General features: G+C 40.5%; 1 protein-coding gene across 1 annotated transcript in view; it reads right to left on the minus strand.

Moving 5' to 3' along the window:
* Positions 1-17,566, minus strand: part of LOC104078488 (FYVE, RhoGEF and PH domain-containing protein 6-like) — a gene marked incomplete at both ends in the record, with an annotated part of 44,234 nt that extends 26,668 nt beyond the window's left edge. The window contains 2 exon segments of the mRNA XM_009580138.1: positions 15,076-17,533; positions 17,536-17,566. Coding sequence (XP_009578433.1) covers positions 15,076-17,533; positions 17,536-17,566 — 2,489 coding nt within the window.
* Between the last annotated feature and the right edge of the window lie 904 nt (positions 17,567-18,470).

The following is an 18,470-nucleotide window of genomic DNA, read 5'->3' on the forward strand; positions in this document are numbered from 1 at the left end:
TCCCGTGGAGCCTCCACGAGCTTCAGGAAGGCAAAAAGGCGGCTTCTCACTGGAGCTTCCCCTGGAACCACACTAGCAGGACGCTAAGATTTCTGCAGTTACTTGTTAACTTCAGCAGTTCAGAAAACTCCTTGTCTAGTCTATTAATTCACAGTCATATGACTTGTTGGCCTGAGAATGGTTATTTTAGCAGACACCATCCCCGTGGAGCCTCCACGAGCTTCAGGAAGGCAAAAAGGCGGCTTCTCACTGGAGCTTCCCCTGGAACCACACTAGCAGGACGCTAAGATTTCTGCAGTTACTTGTTAACTTCAGCAGTTCAGAAAACTCCTTGTCTAGTCTATTAATTCACAGTCATATGACTTGTTGGCCTGAGAATGGTTATTTTAGCAGACACCATCTCATATCCTTTTATTTCATAGATGAAAAACATCTTCATTTCATCTGTAGCATTACAGGAGGTAGATATATCCTCCTGCTTTATTTGAAACCTGCAACAGAAATATCTACTGCTACTCCTTCCTATATCATTTACAGTTTTACCATGCACATCTGTCACTGTATCTACATCTGATCTGGGATTTTTTTTTTTCCCCATTGCAAAATGTGTTGAGCACTTTATCTCTAACCACACTGGAATTTACTTTTTAGTTCCTTATTCATCAACATTTACTTTTGTTAATGGACATTTTATTGCCCTTTTTCCTATCCTTAATATTTGTTTTAATTGCTGCTTTAGTTTCCTTTAACCAGGACTCCTTCCCACAAAGAAAACATTATTTCCACACTTGTGAAATTACAGCCCTTTTGCCTAAGCCTGTTCTACAGGATGCCCGTTCCCAGATTTTGCTATCATTTTTCATTTAAACATTTCAGAGCAACTGTGCTAACACTTAAAATTTTGGAAAATCTGCCCTTTTTGAAGTCGGAAACAAGCATATTTCTAGGTGAGGCTGTATTCTGCTTGCACAAACATAACCCTGTCACCACTGAAGGATGACGATCAAACTAGCTGGCCTGTGTTGGGTGAAGAATTTTCTAAATTAACAATTAATCAGCTTATCTAATAGGAAGTTTCAGTAACAAACTACTAAAAGTTTTTAATAATTAACTACTGATGATTTAGGAAGTTTAGTGTCCACAGATGAGAGTCACTCACCATATAATTTTTTTTTCTTCCTGGGAATCACAACATTTAAACGGTAAACTCCTTTTCTTGCCTTTGTGGTGTGTGTGTACCTACTACTCCTGTAAAGCAAACTATGAGAGCGGAGAGAACCATCTACCAAATCTTGCCTCCAATATCTGCCCCACCAGTCAAAGCACCTCAGAATAATCCCTATACGTCTTTATCCTGTATTTGCTCAGCCCTCAGCCTAACACAGCCCTCAGGTTCTTCCACCTGATACATTTTGTTGATTTTTTTTTTTGGTGTGGGTTTTTCTTTTCTTTTTTCTTCTTTCTTTGTTTTTTGAAGAAAAACCACAGTGGATGATTACATGATTAATGATCAAAAGTCAGTTCACACCCAGCCATTTTCCAGAATCAAACAAGCTGCCAGTCCAGGGACAGGATGCGATACTGTGGCCACGGGTAGATGCACTCCCAGTGGCATCTCGTGTCCTCTTCTTCAGAGGAGATGGTGACAAAGTCACTGTGTTGATCTGCCTTTATCAGCCACTTGCTGGAAAACAAGCGACTCTCCCTGTACCTTATGCTTTAACCTTTCATCATAAATACTATGGCTTTTCTGCTGAAACAGAAAGCAGGCTTGTATTTACTGATTACTCTTTCTGTACTTTTACCTCTGAAGTAATCTGTAACGTTAACTGTATATATAGTTCTCTTAAAGTTACCTCTGGACGAAGTGAGATCCCTTGTAGCCTTTAAATGAGTTTGGAAATAGTAGTAAATCTTTAAATAAACAGAATCTTTTCTACCACATATCAATTCCCCTTTTCCAAAATACCACAGGCATGCAGTAGTGGTTATTTTTAAGCAGCTCTTCTGATAGGTATTTTGGGAATACTGTGAACTATCTCTATCTTGTTCCCTCTTCATCACGATTCTTTGTCCTACCCTCAGCACTACCAAGAGAAACTTCTGCATTATCAGTCATGTGAAACACCATCACTGCCAACTCACTGTGCTGCCCACTGAGTAAGAATATCTTGCCGTATCTTGTGAGCAAGTTACCTAAATATAGATGTGGGGCTTTTTTATTTGACACATAAAATGAAGGGATCGTTGGTTTGCCTCGGAATGAGCAGTTTATGGGATGAAGCATACACATTATGCTGTATTTTCCTAATGCAATAGTAAAATACTAATGAAACAAAACGTGCCAGTCCTAGTCAGGCATACAGCAAGATAAACTGTCAAAACTTAAGAACTGCTTTCAAGCTATTACAGACAGAAAAATAAACCCTGATCAGCCTAAAAACTTCTTATTGTCTTCAAAAGATGACCAAGAGTAGTTCAGACTAGCTTATTTGTATTATTATAGAAGCTTCAAATAAGCCTGAGGTTTCACTTTCAAGCACTGTTGATTTAGACACTGCCTAGGACTGAAGTCACAACTAACATGTCAGTCTCAGTTCCCAATTCATTTAGAAGGCAATTAGTATTTTAAGCTTGACTGAGATGATTCAGAGAGATTCTCTGCCATGGAATGCCCCAACATTAAGTATTTTATAGTATATTGGAATTACTTCAAGTGTTACCATCACCATAACTCCTGAAAAGCAAGTTTCCACACCTCTAAAGTATTTGTTAAAATAGATTCATCCACGCTGCTGCTTTACATGCATTTCCTTGTGATCTTCATTATTTTTAGATGTTTTTTCTACTTCCAGTAAGTAATCAAAAATATGTAGGAATGCTGAATGAACAGAACCTTGCACACAACACTGCTAAATTCTTCTGTTCTCATCCTTTTGTTATTTTACAAGGAGTGTCCATTCTACTCTGCTTTTTGTACTAGTGTCCCAGCATCTTTATCCTTCTTCTGTCTCTTTCTCCAGTATTTCATTGCGGTTTTTTGTGGGTGTTTTTGTTTGTTTATTTTTTAAAAAAGCCTTCAACATACAAGCAAAATTACACAAACTGCAGTTCCTACTCAACTAAAAAGTACACACCAAAACATCAGAGCGCCAATAAGCATACCCTACTATAATATTTCATCTCAAATCCTTTTTGTATTGTTACAGCATTTCACAATCATTTCACAGCTGCTTGCATCTCACTTTCCTCCAGAGAGGCAACAATTACTATTGCTCTTCATCCATTTTCAGTTTTTAATATCACCAGTCCCTGCAATCAACTTACCAAGTTCAAGAATTAAGGCATGTTCAGCTGCTTTTTTAAGACCTAAAAGCACACTCTCTCTGGAGGCAATAGCTGATAAGGCTGTCAGATTTTTTCACAGTGCCTCATACTTCTAATAGCTGTAGGTAAGGCAGCAAGCCTCACTGACTGATTCCCTCAATGGATCCTAGCTGTACGCTTCTGGGAAACCCCAAGGATAAAAGACTTAAAGGAAAAAAAAAAAAAGGAAAAAATGTTCTATGGCATCTTTTCTGTTAGGTTCTATCTAAATTCAGAATCTCTCTTCTGAGGTAGAAAGAAGGGCTGTAAACATAGCTTCTTGGAAAGCCAAAGCAAAAGTGAAATTATTGCTTGATTTTGTTTAGAGAACTTCCTTTTCCTTTATTACTTTTTATTTAAGACAGGTCAATGTATTTATCTAATATCTATTTACTGCAGGTTTTTGGAAAAAAGGAAATCAGTTCTAGAAAGAAACGTACCTGCCAAAACACAAAGATAATAGTGAATACTAACCAAGATCACTCGTGAGCTCCTATGGAAGTTTTAAGAAAATATATGACGGGATTAGTGATCAGCAAGATTAATAAAGGTATCAATTAATGTAATTTTTGGATGGGTTACATTTTGCTGCAGTACCTCAGCTCCACAACCATCTTGAAGAAGCCAACACCAGCATGTTTACTTTTGCAAACCCATCCGGAAAGCATAAAGATGAACTTAGTATCACTCCAGATGCACCTCTGGACCCTAACCCAGGTCTCATTATTTAAACTTCAGATTCTCTGAACAACAGTGACTGTCTACCATTATAGCTAAACAATTCCCTCCCTCATTGTCCTCTTCATATCCCCCTGCTTTTCATTTCTGCTTCAGGCATACCGGACCATTAAGCAGCAAATGAGGATGAAATGCAGCCTGGACCAGGTGGCTTACTTATCCGAGTTATTCCTACAGCATCAGTCACCTCTCTGGTTTAAGGACAGATGCACAGATGGAAAGAGCTGAAGCTGAGATCACGTCTCTCCTCTCTCTAGGTGTAGTGGACAGCGTGAGAAAGGCTGGTGGATACCGCTGCGGCTCTCACAGTGCTGGCTTGGCTGCCAGCACTGGGGACTGGTTGCCTTATTGCAGCCAAGCGCTTGGGCTTCAACTTCTCTGCCAAAAATGGTGCTTTTTCACAGGGAGAGAGTGAGATAGCAAGGTGTCCTCTCAAATAGGATTTTACACAACAGCGTTAAAGTTATGCCATTCGTTCTTCTGCAGTGACAGCTCAATGATTTTAACAAGTTCTTCGTATTATTAGGAGTAATAATAACAAAAAAAGCAACAGACCAGGAGTTTTTACTGATCTGGTGCTAAGGAACATGACAGGCAGTTAATCTCGATCTCCCTTTTACTTATATTTTTTAATGAACAGATCACACCTGTAAGATTCATTAGTTCCTCTTGCGAGCTATCCTTCCATAGGCGACGTGGCTGAGGAAATGACACAGACTTCTACAACAGTCTTTTAAAAAAAGCACCACAAACCAAGAGGCAAACAAACTAGACCAATGAATCCACGATTATTTGCATCACTTACAACTGTTGTGCTATATTCTCTCTGGGCTGGTTAGGGAACTTTAAGTATACAATTACAAACATAAACACTCCTCAAGAATCACAGCTAGAAAACAGAAAAAACCCGCATCCAGCTGAGCAACTCCAATAGAAAATGATTTGTGCACATCAGGTTACTTTCTCAAAATGCAATTTAAAACTTCAAGAATTCAAACAGAATTATTTTAAGCAATATCACATGTAATGTATGCATGCATAAGCATCTATGTATTTTACAGGAAGTCAGGACCCTTGATGATCATGATACACTGTCAAAAGAGAAGCTCAAGACAACCTATTTAAAATGGATTTTGGTTCAGAGCTGCTTGTACTTCGAAAGCTGCCGGCTGCCTCCCGGGCAAAGGGCTGGCTGCAGAGAGAGGCCAGGTGGGAACACCGGGAGTTTGCTCCTGCCAACAACTACCCTCTTTGTCCCAGTCTTTACCTCTGGCGCTCCCTGCTCACACCTGGGTTTTCTGGGCAAGGAGGGTATCACAAACACTGCCGAAAGCTGCCACCACATTTAGCCTGTTAGATCATGCCACTGGCAGCTCCTTCTCTACTTGGCTGAGCATGTTGCAGACTGCAACACCTGACTTGCTGGAATCAAGTTATCCTAGCGTTTGCAGCCAGCAACATTTAGTTTAGCATTTGTTATCCTCAACAAGAAGAAAAAAATAAATCTGACTCACATCCTAAGCAAAAAATAAGCAAGCCATTTGCCATACGTTTCACACTTAATGAACTTTATACCTCTGTTTTTCAGCAATCCATTCTGTCAGTCACCCTACTTCAGGCATTATGATCAATACAGCGCATACTTTGTTGCACAATTTTAAAAAGCACGGTTTAAAAAAGGTGCAAACAGCTCTGAGATTATCTCCATATTTAGCTGCGATTTGAAAACACGGGCTCCCACAGCCAGAGGCGCCCAAGGACGCCCTCGCCCAGGCAGCCTCCCGTGCTCACAGGAGCTATCTTCAGTGAGGCCATTTGTTGACAATTCCTCGGTTCCTTGGAAAGTTCAACATAAACACACATGCATGCTTCAGATGTTTCCACACTCACCATAGAAAAGCTGCATTAAAAAAAAAAAAAGAGATGTCTCAGTTTTAAAAGCCTTTGAGAAAACTGGTGCCCACAGTGGGCCAGTTCAGCTCCTGAGCAGCGCGGCACAGCGGCCGTCGTGGCAAGCAGGAGAGACAGTGACATCGCCCTGCCTCTGCTGGGGCAGCACCAGCAAAAGTGCCAAAAGGAGATTATGCCAATGTAGCAGAATATAATCCAAGAGGATACAAGGGGACAGCCTCTAGCACTGGTACTGGAAAGTGAAACACTGCGGCAAAACCCCGGGATTTAAACCCTTGCCTGGAGACTTGTGCAGGGGGAAGAGTCGCTGCATCAGTTCTTCCCCTCACCACGGAAGGCTGTGAGGGATTACCTGCCTCCCAGGGCAGGTAAAGAGGGAAGTCTTCGCAGAATTTACAGCTTTTTGCCTTCCCTTATCATTAATTCTCGTTTCATAGGGAGAGCTGCAATGCTCATGGCCAAGACCTCTGGAAAAAACTCCTGGCATGGAAGTGATAAACAATATAAAACAGGACCACCAAACTATGGCACTCATTTACAATCAGGACCTGCCATTCTAATTTCTCTCAATTCACAAAACAGACCCTATTGGGACAACTTTTATTGGGAAAGGACAGCAGGATTAGAAGAAAAATAACACTTTACTTTCCAGTCACACAAAAAAAAGAAAAACCACAACACAACTCCAGCACACACTGAATAGACTTCTAGGAAACTATAATAGAAATGTGACAATCTCAAACCCAACGCATCAAAAAGGAAAGGGAAAATTTAGACCAAGTGAGAACAAAACCTCCTATTAACACCCATGTCAAACAAAATCGATTTTACCTTGCCAGAGCTACCATGACATTCCAATGTATAACTACTTCTGTTCCACTAAAATCGGAGTTCATGCAAGGCCCTAAATATCTTCTGTATTGACTCATCATTATTTTTATGATTTTTGGGTGACTTTATCCCTGAAATCAGGGCTGTAATACCTCTCTTCAAAAAGTTGCTTGTTCAATTTAGAAATAACGCACAACCTATTGGACTCCATTTTTCACATGTTAGATACCTAGAAGATGAAAAAATAGAGCTAAGTAGCAGAGTACTCAAAAGGTAGCAACTCAGATTTAAAATTAACATGGAGTGACTTAACTCTTAAACACACAACTGTCTGCATGCATGGGAGCTGACACAGCTTCCTGGGTAGTCTGCCGGAAAACAGAGGATGAAATAGTTTGGTTCAGACCAACACAGACTAGCTGTAAAGAATAATTGAGCTGCTTCCAAGATTGGACTTGTGCTCTCTCTTCCTCTAATCATTTGCACAGATTAGAAGAAGAAAGGCATTTAGACGCTTTTTCTAAACTTTTCAGCTCATCTCAAAATCAATACAGAACATCCGACCCCCGGGAACACCACTGGGGGAAAAAAAACGAAAACATAAAAATCAACTGAACTCTGCGCAGTTGAAATCACTGAGCCGTAAGGCTCAGGTTGTAGCTATCAAAATGGCCGTTTTGATAAAAACTCCTTTTATTTATTTACATGCATCTTAGAGATGTTTTTAGTCTACTTCTGCTTGAGTGGATCAGTTTTTCATAAGCACAAAGATATTTTAAGGAAAAATTAAAACTTGTGTAAACTTAATATTTTTAAAAAAAACTTCTTTGATTCTAGCATCTAAAATAAAACCTGCATTCCTTAACGTAAATTTTGTCTAGTGCATTGAAACAACATAGCTGCATAGTTTTCTAAGTCTATTCATTAGAACATCTTTAACTGGATCAAAGATAAATGTTGGGTAAATGAGGCATGTTAATATCACTGTTGGCATTTAAATAAAAATTGAAGTTAATGTTTTGATTGCTTTCTTTCCCAACATTTATTCTAAGCCCCAAAAAAACTTACTGTTTTACATATACAATTACATTAGACCTTGCTGCAGTTAAAATATCACCATACAGACCAGACCACCACGGAGCTTCACAAGCACATTTCCTGAGCCAATGCTGAAAATAACCCACAGGAAAAGGCTGTTGTTGAGCATATAAATGGGTCTTTCATCAATTCTCATGTCACATTTGACTCTCCGTTCTACATCTGAGATACTCTCTGGAGCTACATTTTGTTAACCTGCAATTTATACCACGGTTGGCAACCGGAGACAGAGCACGCGTGTTGGAGGCGGGGGAGAAAGGCCAACATCCAGTGACAAATACGCAATGTTAACTTAGCTTCCCCTGTTTTAAGGAAAAGGAAACACATACGAAGAATGCCAAAATTAGGAAAAAAACAAACATGGAATACAAGAGGAAAGAAAAAGATAAAGTGTTGGAGATTAATTTATGAAAGTGCGTGACGCCTGAGTTCCTGTTATCCATAAACAGGGGGGTTAAGAAGCAAGCTAAAGGTCGCAGGGTTTTTATGCGCTGCTTTGCTTACTTCAGGCTCGCCCACATCACACTGAGCCACCCTTCGGCTGAAGGCAAGAGCCGACACGCTGAGCTGAGGCGACGTCACTGGGAGGAAGGACGAGGACATCCTTGTATTGTACCAGGGGGATCGATGGGAACAGCACAGTCAGGACATTTTTGCCATCTGTGGTGAGCACTTCTTCGGTGGGAAACAAAGATAGCGCAGTTTACCCTCAAAACAGCTCTTCTAGTGCATATGGACTGCACGTGCGCCAAGGTTAACGTGATGTAATTTTCTAGACCGCACAAGACTGTGACAAAAGTAAAAACCAAACCTTTTGGAGAGCGGCAGAGGGATTCGCCCAGCGGCCGGGCAGCACGCCCCAGCAGCGCCTGCCTCATCGCTGCCGCCACTGTCAGCTTGCTCCCTCTCATGCTCACAAACACACCCAGCCCCAACTACACTCGGTAAAAAGTTAACGTCAAGAACTTAAACCACATCTATTTTTATGCAGCATTTGTAATACCATCCGATAAATTAGAAGTCTTTCATTATTGCACCTCCAACTCTGACAAAAATTTCCCTATGGGCTGTGTCCACGTCGACCTGCTTCACCCACCTCTTTCTTTTACCAAAATCAACAGGGAGCCCTTGAAAAGAGGGATGAAAGAAATACCAAAGCCACTCAGAGAAAAATTCTCATCCACAACAATCTTGGAGATCTTCACAATAGTTTTCGTTTCATAAGACCTTTCAAACCTTTTCAAGACTGGATTGTATACTAGAATAATGGACTTGGTATTGGAAAAATGCAGTTCTCCAACTCCTTTCTCTCCCTCATTGGAGAAGGGAGAGCATCGGACCTCAGAAGCTTTCCCAACGTTAAAACAGATGAAACCAGCACATCTCAAGCACATTTGGATGAGAATGTGTCAAGATTCTTCTAAAGGAAGAAAGTTCCTATTTATTCTGATTTAAAAAAAAAAAAGGGGGGGGGGGGGAAATTGGCATACTTCTCCCAGATTGCTTTAGAACATTTAAGTATTTTCCCAGAGTGCACATCTTCTTCTTACAATATATGCATTTTATTTCAGGTTGTACAGCAGACTAAACCGTAAAGCTGTATGACCGAAAGCCACCCCAATACTAAGGAAAACTCCTTCTCTTACTGGAAAAGCAGACCATGGAGACACTGACTTACATAAAGTTTCTTGCAAGGAAAGAAAAGAAAACCCAAAACACCCCGTATACTTTCCTGAGCAAAAAAATTCACTGCAAGTCTTTCACATAGTTTCACATGCTACCCTAGTAGTATAAAATAATTAACTTGACACTACAAAATAGAATAATTCCAGACCCAAGGTCAGTGATTTGACTAACCCTCGAGAAAGAGAAGGAGCTCCAAGAGCGGTGTACAGCCCCAGGATGAGGGTCCTACCATCTGCATGCACACAATTCCTTCCCAAAGTCCTTGTGTCAGAACATCAATATTCCCAAGCAATAGTACTACCACTTCTCACCAATATTTCCATTTCTCACTGATCTGGACTCTGATTAGACACCCCTAACTTCATTACAGAATTTGTTTCTACATAGTCCAAACGTGAGAAGTCAGCAAGACGGCATATCCCCTTTGTCCGGTAGCTTTGTCCATTCCCTGCTCCCGAGCACCAGAGCTGGGACTGCCGGATAGGCTTTGCATTCAGCCTCGCAGGGGACGGGAAGCGGAGATCTGAGCCATCTCACTCACTCTTTACTGACAAGGGCTCAGAGTTGGCAGAAGCCTACCAGCTGCATAACGTGTACATGAGAAAGCGAGGGGGGTGGGGGGTGAGTAAGGAAAAGGCAGGCTCAAGGAAGCAGGATACAAAAAGAAAGCCAGTGATAACACATGATCGAGATAATGAAGCCTGATAGGAAACCTCAACAGCATATTATCAAAGCTATTCCACTAAAACCTGAGGTACAATTGCAGAGAAAGAATTTAAGGTACAACTAAGGATGGCAGAAGCCAGCTAGAAGCATGGGGGAGATCAGAAGACAGGACAAGACTGCAGAGCTGATGGAAGAAAAGGAACCTGCCTTCTTCAGACCAGAAACTAATCCACTATCATCTTTAAGAAGCAGATGAAATCCAAAAAACTCTACATACCTGGCCTCTACTTATCAGGAAATTATATCCTTCAATAAAATTCAGTAAAAAGAAAATGTGGTTTTTAAACGTATAACACCTTCAATCCCTAAAATGTATTTCCTGCTCTGCATTCAAATCTCAAGTGTTTGAAAACCGTTTTTAAATGCTATTTAGAACCTGCAGTATTTTATGAACATAGCGTTGCTCTAGAAATGTTTTTTGAATTGGAATTTTGCAATTGCAAAAAAAACCCTTCCCTAACATAGCCAATTCCTAAACAAGACCACATTTATCTGGTGCAATACTGCTCATCAGAAGCATGTTTCAATCCTAACAAAGTTCAGTACATCAAAGAGGAATATGTATCAAAGCAAAGTGCTTAACCACACAGATTTCAATACTAAATTCAATATTCCAGGAAGGCTTTCATGGATATTTAATTGACCTCTGGGGACTCAGTCACCAAAGCAGAATTTAGTCCAGAAAACTAAACTTACATTTTGCATTGAGATGCTAATTTCTGGAAAACCAATGGATTATTCTAAATCAGCAGGGGTGGGAAAAATAGGAAGCAGCATTTAATTAAACCAACGTTAAGATCTCAAAGGATTGTTGTCACATGGTACTCCCCCCCAGCCCTTTCCAAAGAAAAATCTTAGTCAGAAACACAATGACACAGCTACAAATTTTGTCAAAATCAATTAGCAGTCATGTACATTTGCAACATCTTGAAGGAACACTGTCAAAAGTAGCCAGTAAACACAGTATGCTATTCCCTGAAGGGTGAAGGAGCACACTCACTCAACCTGAAATACAATTCTCTTGCCTACAACAACGTAACAAATACCAAAACGAAGTCCGCAAGATCCATAAATGTTTAAATTTCTGCTTTTTGCAGCATGACAGATGTTCCAAGGCACGTTCACTGTTCCTTTGCATCTTTAGATTACTGGACAAATTTTACTTTTGGTTTTAAGGAAGATTTTGCTGTCCTCCTCAGAATAAAGGTTTGTCACTAAAAAGAGGATAACCAATGCATAAATATTTCTCTTTCATTAAAAGGTTTTAAAAAAATGGTGTTACTTCAAAACAGAACCATTTCAACCACTGGTCTCTGATAACATTAAAATGAATTGTGGTGGTACCAGCAGCACCGACTTTTCACCTCACGTTTCATGACTGAACCATTCATTTCTCAAAAAAACATACCCAAAGAGCTGCTTTCCCTGTTGTTATCTGCAACTGGATAATGATATTTAAAACTTCTTTTACATTTAACAGTACATTTTCTATCCCACAGCACCTATTCTTCACTCACTTTGTTTACAGAGTCCTCATAATAACACATTCACCTTCATTATCTATTTTAAATTGGTAGTCAAACAGGTAGACTAGCACAAAATAAACAATCCTTTAAAACTGCTTCAAGAGATTTCTTTTTTCAACAGTGGAAACAAAACATAAGATTATCTGCTCCTAATGTATTGTCATTACTTTATTGAGAATATTCCCCTGAACTACTTAAAACAAGCACAACCCATCGTCTCCCATCAGCAGCATATGTCTCACCTCAGTGAGACACCCACTGAATCAGGACCCTGGTTGTCTTTTTTTCAAAGCCAAGCCCACCTTCAGCAGAAGGGAGGGAGACATCAAATAACTCAAAAATCAAGTGGTAAGTGACAACCGATACCCCACCATTAATTACCCAGGCCCGCCATTCGCATTTAAATCCCTGTGGGAAGGCCCAAGCAAACAAAATGTATCTGAATTTAATGAGACATGAATTTAGGATAAGAGTGTCAGCAGGTATTACCATTCTCCATTAAAGCATACTGGTTTCACCAGATGGGATTGGGAAGAAATTTCTCAGTAACCACCAAAGCACTGGGTATGTTATGAAAATTTCATTTCTTCCTCCAGAAAGAAATGTAACATGGGGTAAAGACACCACCAAACTCTTCTGGTAATGGCAAGCCTGGCATTCAGACCTAATATACTGCATATGTGCTATTATGACTAGAAATGCAGGCAATCGGTCTATGAATTTCTCAGAAGAACAATCTCATTTGTCCGTTGGCTTTAATCGTAAGATAATGTGCTTTGAGATCCCCATTAGCAGTGCATTACAGGAGTCGTATGTGCCATGATCTGTGAAAAAGAGCTACGTGCGTGTTCTGACAGGCTGGGGAAAACGCGAGCGGTAATTATTTCAATAACATCAGCACTGTTTCTCTAACCGGTTTTATAATAGCACCTGGCCCAGGGAATGATAAAAGGCTCTGAAAGAACTATGCAGAAAAGGTGAGACAACATTGATAAAGAAGCTTCAAAGGATTTGAGATAACAACGGATGGGAAAACTGGAGCAGCTGCCTGCCTGGCTCCGTCCAGCCGAAGACCCTTACACCTCCCAAGCCAGAGCCAAAGTGAATACCTGTACCTGCTCTTCCAGCAGCAGCTGAACCGGGTCAGGAGACCACCGCCCCGTTGTGTCCCTTTTTCTCCTAGGGATTTCTTTGTTCCCTGAGATCTACTGAAGTAACTGCTTTCTTTAATTGTTTCCTAAGGTAGTTTCTGACTACGTAATTTAGTTTAAAATAAACACTTACATTAAGGGTTCTGCTTATGGTTTTCTATGTGTGCTTTTTAAAAAAAAAACAAAACACAAACTCAGTTATGTCAAGAACATCCAGCTTAGGGAGCAGCTACAGTTGCAGATGTGACAAGGTGCAAGAGATCACTTAAACCCTTAAATCACCATTGGTACCATTGGGGAAGGTTTGTGTGGAGAGGGAATAACTACAAATCTCTCACAGTCAGGTAAGAAAACTACAGAATTTCACGCAAGGAGCAACTGCAGTCTCATGCCTACCATGCTTCATACAGCAAAACTGTCCTTTTCTTTTCCTAAAGCAAAGACATACATTCACCTGAACCAGAACCACAACACAAACCAAAACAGATCACATAAACACGTAAAATACATCCTTATTTGTTTGGTCTCACCCTTCTTAGGTAAACCAAATCAACGGAATACTAAGAGAGTGTGGTCAAAACCCCCAAAAGATACCCAAAGATTAGATTTAAACAGAAAGTACACGCCAAGACAAAACCAAGAAACACCCTACTGTAAACAAGAAAAATACTCAACAACCACATGAATAAACACAGCAATACCGAGCCCATAACCAGAAATGCTACTTCCCGTGATAAGGCTCCATGCTTTCCATCAAACAGTCCAATGTTGAGGATATCAATTCTATAAACAATTATTAACACAGGATGCCACTTAAAATATTTTTCTCCTCCTATATAAGAGGACACACTCCCCTAAAGAATGGCCAGCTCTCAGATTCTTTGGAGCATGCGTTTGCTGCACACACATCCAAAACGATGTGTAACTCTCAGTGAAAAAATGAAGTTAAACGTGACTATCTATAAGCTAGCTCATTTATTCCTGTCAATCTGCATATACTCTCAACAGTGTAAAGAAGTTTGCTTGGGGACTATGAAGTATACAGGCTGCATATTTCATTCAAATCCTTATTGCTGGTTTGTGATAAATCTTGAGGATCTGTAAGACCAACTGATTAGCTGAAGTTAAGAAGTTAAATATTACCGTACTGGGTCAAAACAATGCTTCACCTGTTACCACACTCTGACAGACACAGTAAGCAATGCTATTTAGGGAGAACGTATAAGCCTGGCCACTCTTTGTGAGCTGTTCCTCTTCCCAGCATCCACAATCACAGTATTACAGATATTAAAAGATCTGTTCCTGCCTATTCCTCTATGCATCTGTTTTGGACATATCTGTGAATCAGTCCAATCCCTTTTTGAATTAGGTGATATCATGTGTCTCCACCACCTCCGAAGACAATGAAACACAGCAGCAACCTGCAGAGTCGCCAAACCCTGTCTTTCAGTAATACTCTGTGTGAGTCACGCAGAACTCATGCACTACTACTACCTTCATTGCATCTGGGAGCACAGGGAGATACAGAAGACTCGCAATATTCAGAGAGAGGCAGTATCTTTTGCTATATGCAAAAAGCTTTCAAGACCTGATGAAGAATTTGCATACTCAAAAGCTTGTCTGCTTCTCCCAGCTTTATCAGCTGATCTAAAAATAGATTCATTCCCACTACAAACCTAACAACTGTGGATGCTTATTCAAGTTCATCCTGAGACTGTGGTAAGGTTCATTCCTCCCCATTTAAGTATTCTTGGATACAAATACATGACTGTATCTGATTTGCTTTAAATCTGGAAAAGCACATATGTTAGTTTCCCAATTTTTTATCATATATAAGGAATAACTAGCTTATTTTTCCTCCTGACTCTTTACCAAGTGCAAACAGTTCTTAAAACAGCAAAAGCTTACAAAGATACACAGCAACAACTGTCCTCCTGACATTTAACGAAAGGGGTACAGCCTCTCAAGTCATCATCTATACATGTTTACAACCACCAGAGTTGCAGTGGAGCTGTTTAACTTCCCTCTTCTCTTTATTTTACCTGCCAAGTCTCAAACGCCTGTTTGTAACTTCGCAAGGCTCCTCAACCTCGTAGAATCCAGGGTCTTCCACGCTGCTGGAGTTCTGCCATTCAAAACAGAGACTTCTCCCAGCACCCATAGCAAAAGGCAAGTTCTCATACTCGGGTATTTCCTCATAGTGACGCACATTCTCGTACTCCGGAGCACAAGCGCTGGTTACAGAATTCAAATGCATTTGTGACAAATTCTCTCCTGAAAGTACATGCCCATCTAAAGACTCCAGCCTTTGGTTACTTCGCATCTCAGGCTGACTTCTGTTTCTCTGCCTCTTCTTCTGTAACGCCGGACTACTTATTTCTATAGAATGCACCTTGGCAGATTTAGCTTTCCTTTCACTGCCTACATACGCTATATTCCGGTTGCTGCCACTTCCATACCCGTCCCCGGTGGAAAGGTTGGCAATAGCACTATCCGTTGACTGGCTGCCTTTAGACAGAAATTTTTGGAAGTCGCTTTTCATTAAGCAAACCGACAGTTTCATGTTGAGAAACTTTTTCAAGCTATTTTTCTTCTGATGGTCTTTGCAAGGCTTGTCTGTCCTTTCCATGTCCACAGAAGAGAGAGATTTGGCCCTAGGCTTTGTCACAACAGCCAAGTGGTTGAAGCTGGTAGCAATGTTAGCAGTTTTTAATGATTCAGAATTTCCTGAAAATGGAAGAATAGGATGAGGTAACTTCCAGACGGGCTTCTCAGAAGAACGTTTGGGTATGTCACAGGATGACACCACGCCTTGCTCCTTGGCTGGTGGACATGTGAAGTGAGATCCTTCCAGAACGCTGTTTGATTTGTCCTCACTGGAGGCATAAGAACTCTTCTCCACAAGCTCTGCTGATGCAGCTTTTTTCAGCAGGCCAGCAGCTGGTAGGCTGTGCCTCTGTGGTTTCTTAGGAACAATTTTTGGAGAACTTTCATCCTTTATTTTAACTTCTTTATCTTCCAATTTTTTTGGGGAAACATGGAGGTTATTGGAAGCAGGTGAGTGCTGACTGCTAGTTAATTTGAGTTGCTTTGGCAAACTCATGGACAAAGTATCACACCTGACAAAGTTAGTCCTTTTGTCCACAGAATCTAGCACACTGGTATCATCTGTCATCTCATCCATGGAGTTAACCAAGTTACAGTCTGCATCTAAAGAACATTCAACACTTTCCACCAAATCAGAAGTTTTGTGTGACAACTGAGGCAAAAGATTTTGTGAACTTGACTCTTCCATAGCAGGTTCCTTCACCTGATGCATTTTGTCTGCATTGCTTTGAGTTATCTGACATTTTTCAGGATGAAGCACTTCTGTATTATTATTATAACAAACACTTTGACCAAGGATATTAATTTTTGCTTGCTTTTTAAAGCTTTGTTCCGCAATCCCAAAGGAACCTTTCTCTGATTTAGATGGTTCCTTTGTTCCTTCTCCTGTGGTGTCTATGCCATCCTGACGGACTAGACATGCAGCACGTGGCTTTCTTGGCTTAGGGACAGGAAGCACTTTTGAGCTTAGGACTGAAGATGTTTCAGAGGAGATTTTATCAGCATCTGCTTTCATACCCATTTCACCTGAAAACATACTATTGCTACTTAAATTTTCATTTTCCAGGATTTCCTGGTCCAATGAGGAAGAGCAACTGTGGTTATTTTCAGTCAAACTAGGACAAATTTCAGACATCTGAAACTCATCAGCAGTGAGCTTACCGTCAGTATTTTGTTGCTTCCCTTTAGCTACCTCAGAAGACAACGAAGACTGCACAAGTTCCATAAACTCTATTCTAAGGTCATTCTTGGAACTGCTGCCATCCCCTTTGTCAAGTTTGTCTGCATACCTGTGCCTCACAGGACTGCTGTTAGGAAACACACTATGAGTTAGAACGTCCTTAAGTTTCTCTTCCAAAATGCTGGCTTTCAAAACCACCTGATTTCTATTTGCCAGCTTTTCACTGTGACTATCCCCCAGAGCTAGCGCGTTTTTTTCACCGACTTTGATGTTCTCTAAGTTTTCAAAGTGCTTGAAAATTATCTGAGTTTTACAGGTGTTCTCCCCATTTCCAAGCTTATGAAGGCATTCAAATTTGCAAGATGACATTGGTAGAATATATGCTGTGTTATCAGTACTACCTTCCGAGGCTTCATTTCTATAGTTCAAGTGGTCTAGTGTTTGAGAAGAATCTCCCCTGGGCTCCTCAAAGCTTTTTGTGCTTTTTCTTGTAGACGATGGAGGTTTAACATCCGGAACGGATGAGCTCTTGAGAACCTTTGGTTTCGGTGCAATTGCTGGCTTGGTTTTCCTTGCTGCTTGTATAACACCAGAAAGCACAACGTCGGGCTTCGGTGCAACAGGTGGAGGCGTCACCTTGTGTCCTACCACAAATTTTGGTTTGGGGGCCACCGGTGGCTTCTTAATTTCTAGGAAGGATGGAAAACAAAGACTTTAGTCACCATCAGCCCACAGAACAACTTCACCTGCACCGCAGTATCATTAGAGGGTTTGTAACATCTAAATCACACGATCTACAGGCTCTCGGTGTGTACATGCATCCATTTTTCTCTCAAAAGCATGCCTCCCTTCCCCTGCCACTGCTTTTTCACTAATTGCCTTTCTTCTTTTTAACAGGCACAATCAAGGAGTGGTAGGAAAAGTCTTCACGGGTAACTTGTTTGTTAAAAAAACAGTTTAACTTTATGAAAGTGCATATTCTTGCTCAGATGTTGAAGTACGATGCTAATAAAACCAGAGCAGATTAGCCTGGTTTTGCAGTTTGAACTATTATAATGTCTATTAAAAATGGTGCAAATATGCCAAGTGCCTTGTGTATAATAAGGCACAAAGATAACAGAATAGCTAGGGTAATTACCAAGACAGTTCAGTTCCTTTCCTTACCACCTCTGGAAATGTGTAACCTAAAATTCCCCTTTTCCTTCCTCTTCTTTTCAAACAATATTGAGATATTACCAGCTGTAAAACTGGCATGTCACTACCATCAGTTCAGTGAAATAAGTCTGCGGTGTGAAGTTAATGCAGTAATTTTTAGCAAGTCAACACTTTCCTACTGTAAAAGTAAAATACTATTTCTGTGCATCTTATAAAATTACTCTTCCCAACATGTTACTGTCTGACCTAGAAACAGTCACCACTGCTATGCCTTATGACCCACTTGACAGCACAAGATGACAAACCCTGGGGAGAGTGGATGGCAGGAAAAGGAGCACATGCGGAACTTAGAGATTATGGAGTTTTGATCATGTTGTTGGTTTTGGGTGGTTTGGGGGTTTTTTGTTTGTTTATTTGTCTTGTGTTTGTTGTGGGTTTTTTTTTTTTTTTTTAAGGTATGCCTGAAACATTTTAATATTGCAGGACATCATTTAT

Source organism: Fulmarus glacialis, unplaced genomic scaffold (assembly GCF_000690835.1).
Source record: "Fulmarus glacialis isolate BGI_N327 unplaced genomic scaffold, ASM69083v1 scaffold10336, whole genome shotgun sequence".
NCBI lineage: Eukaryota > Metazoa > Chordata > Aves > Procellariiformes > Procellariidae > Fulmarus > Fulmarus glacialis.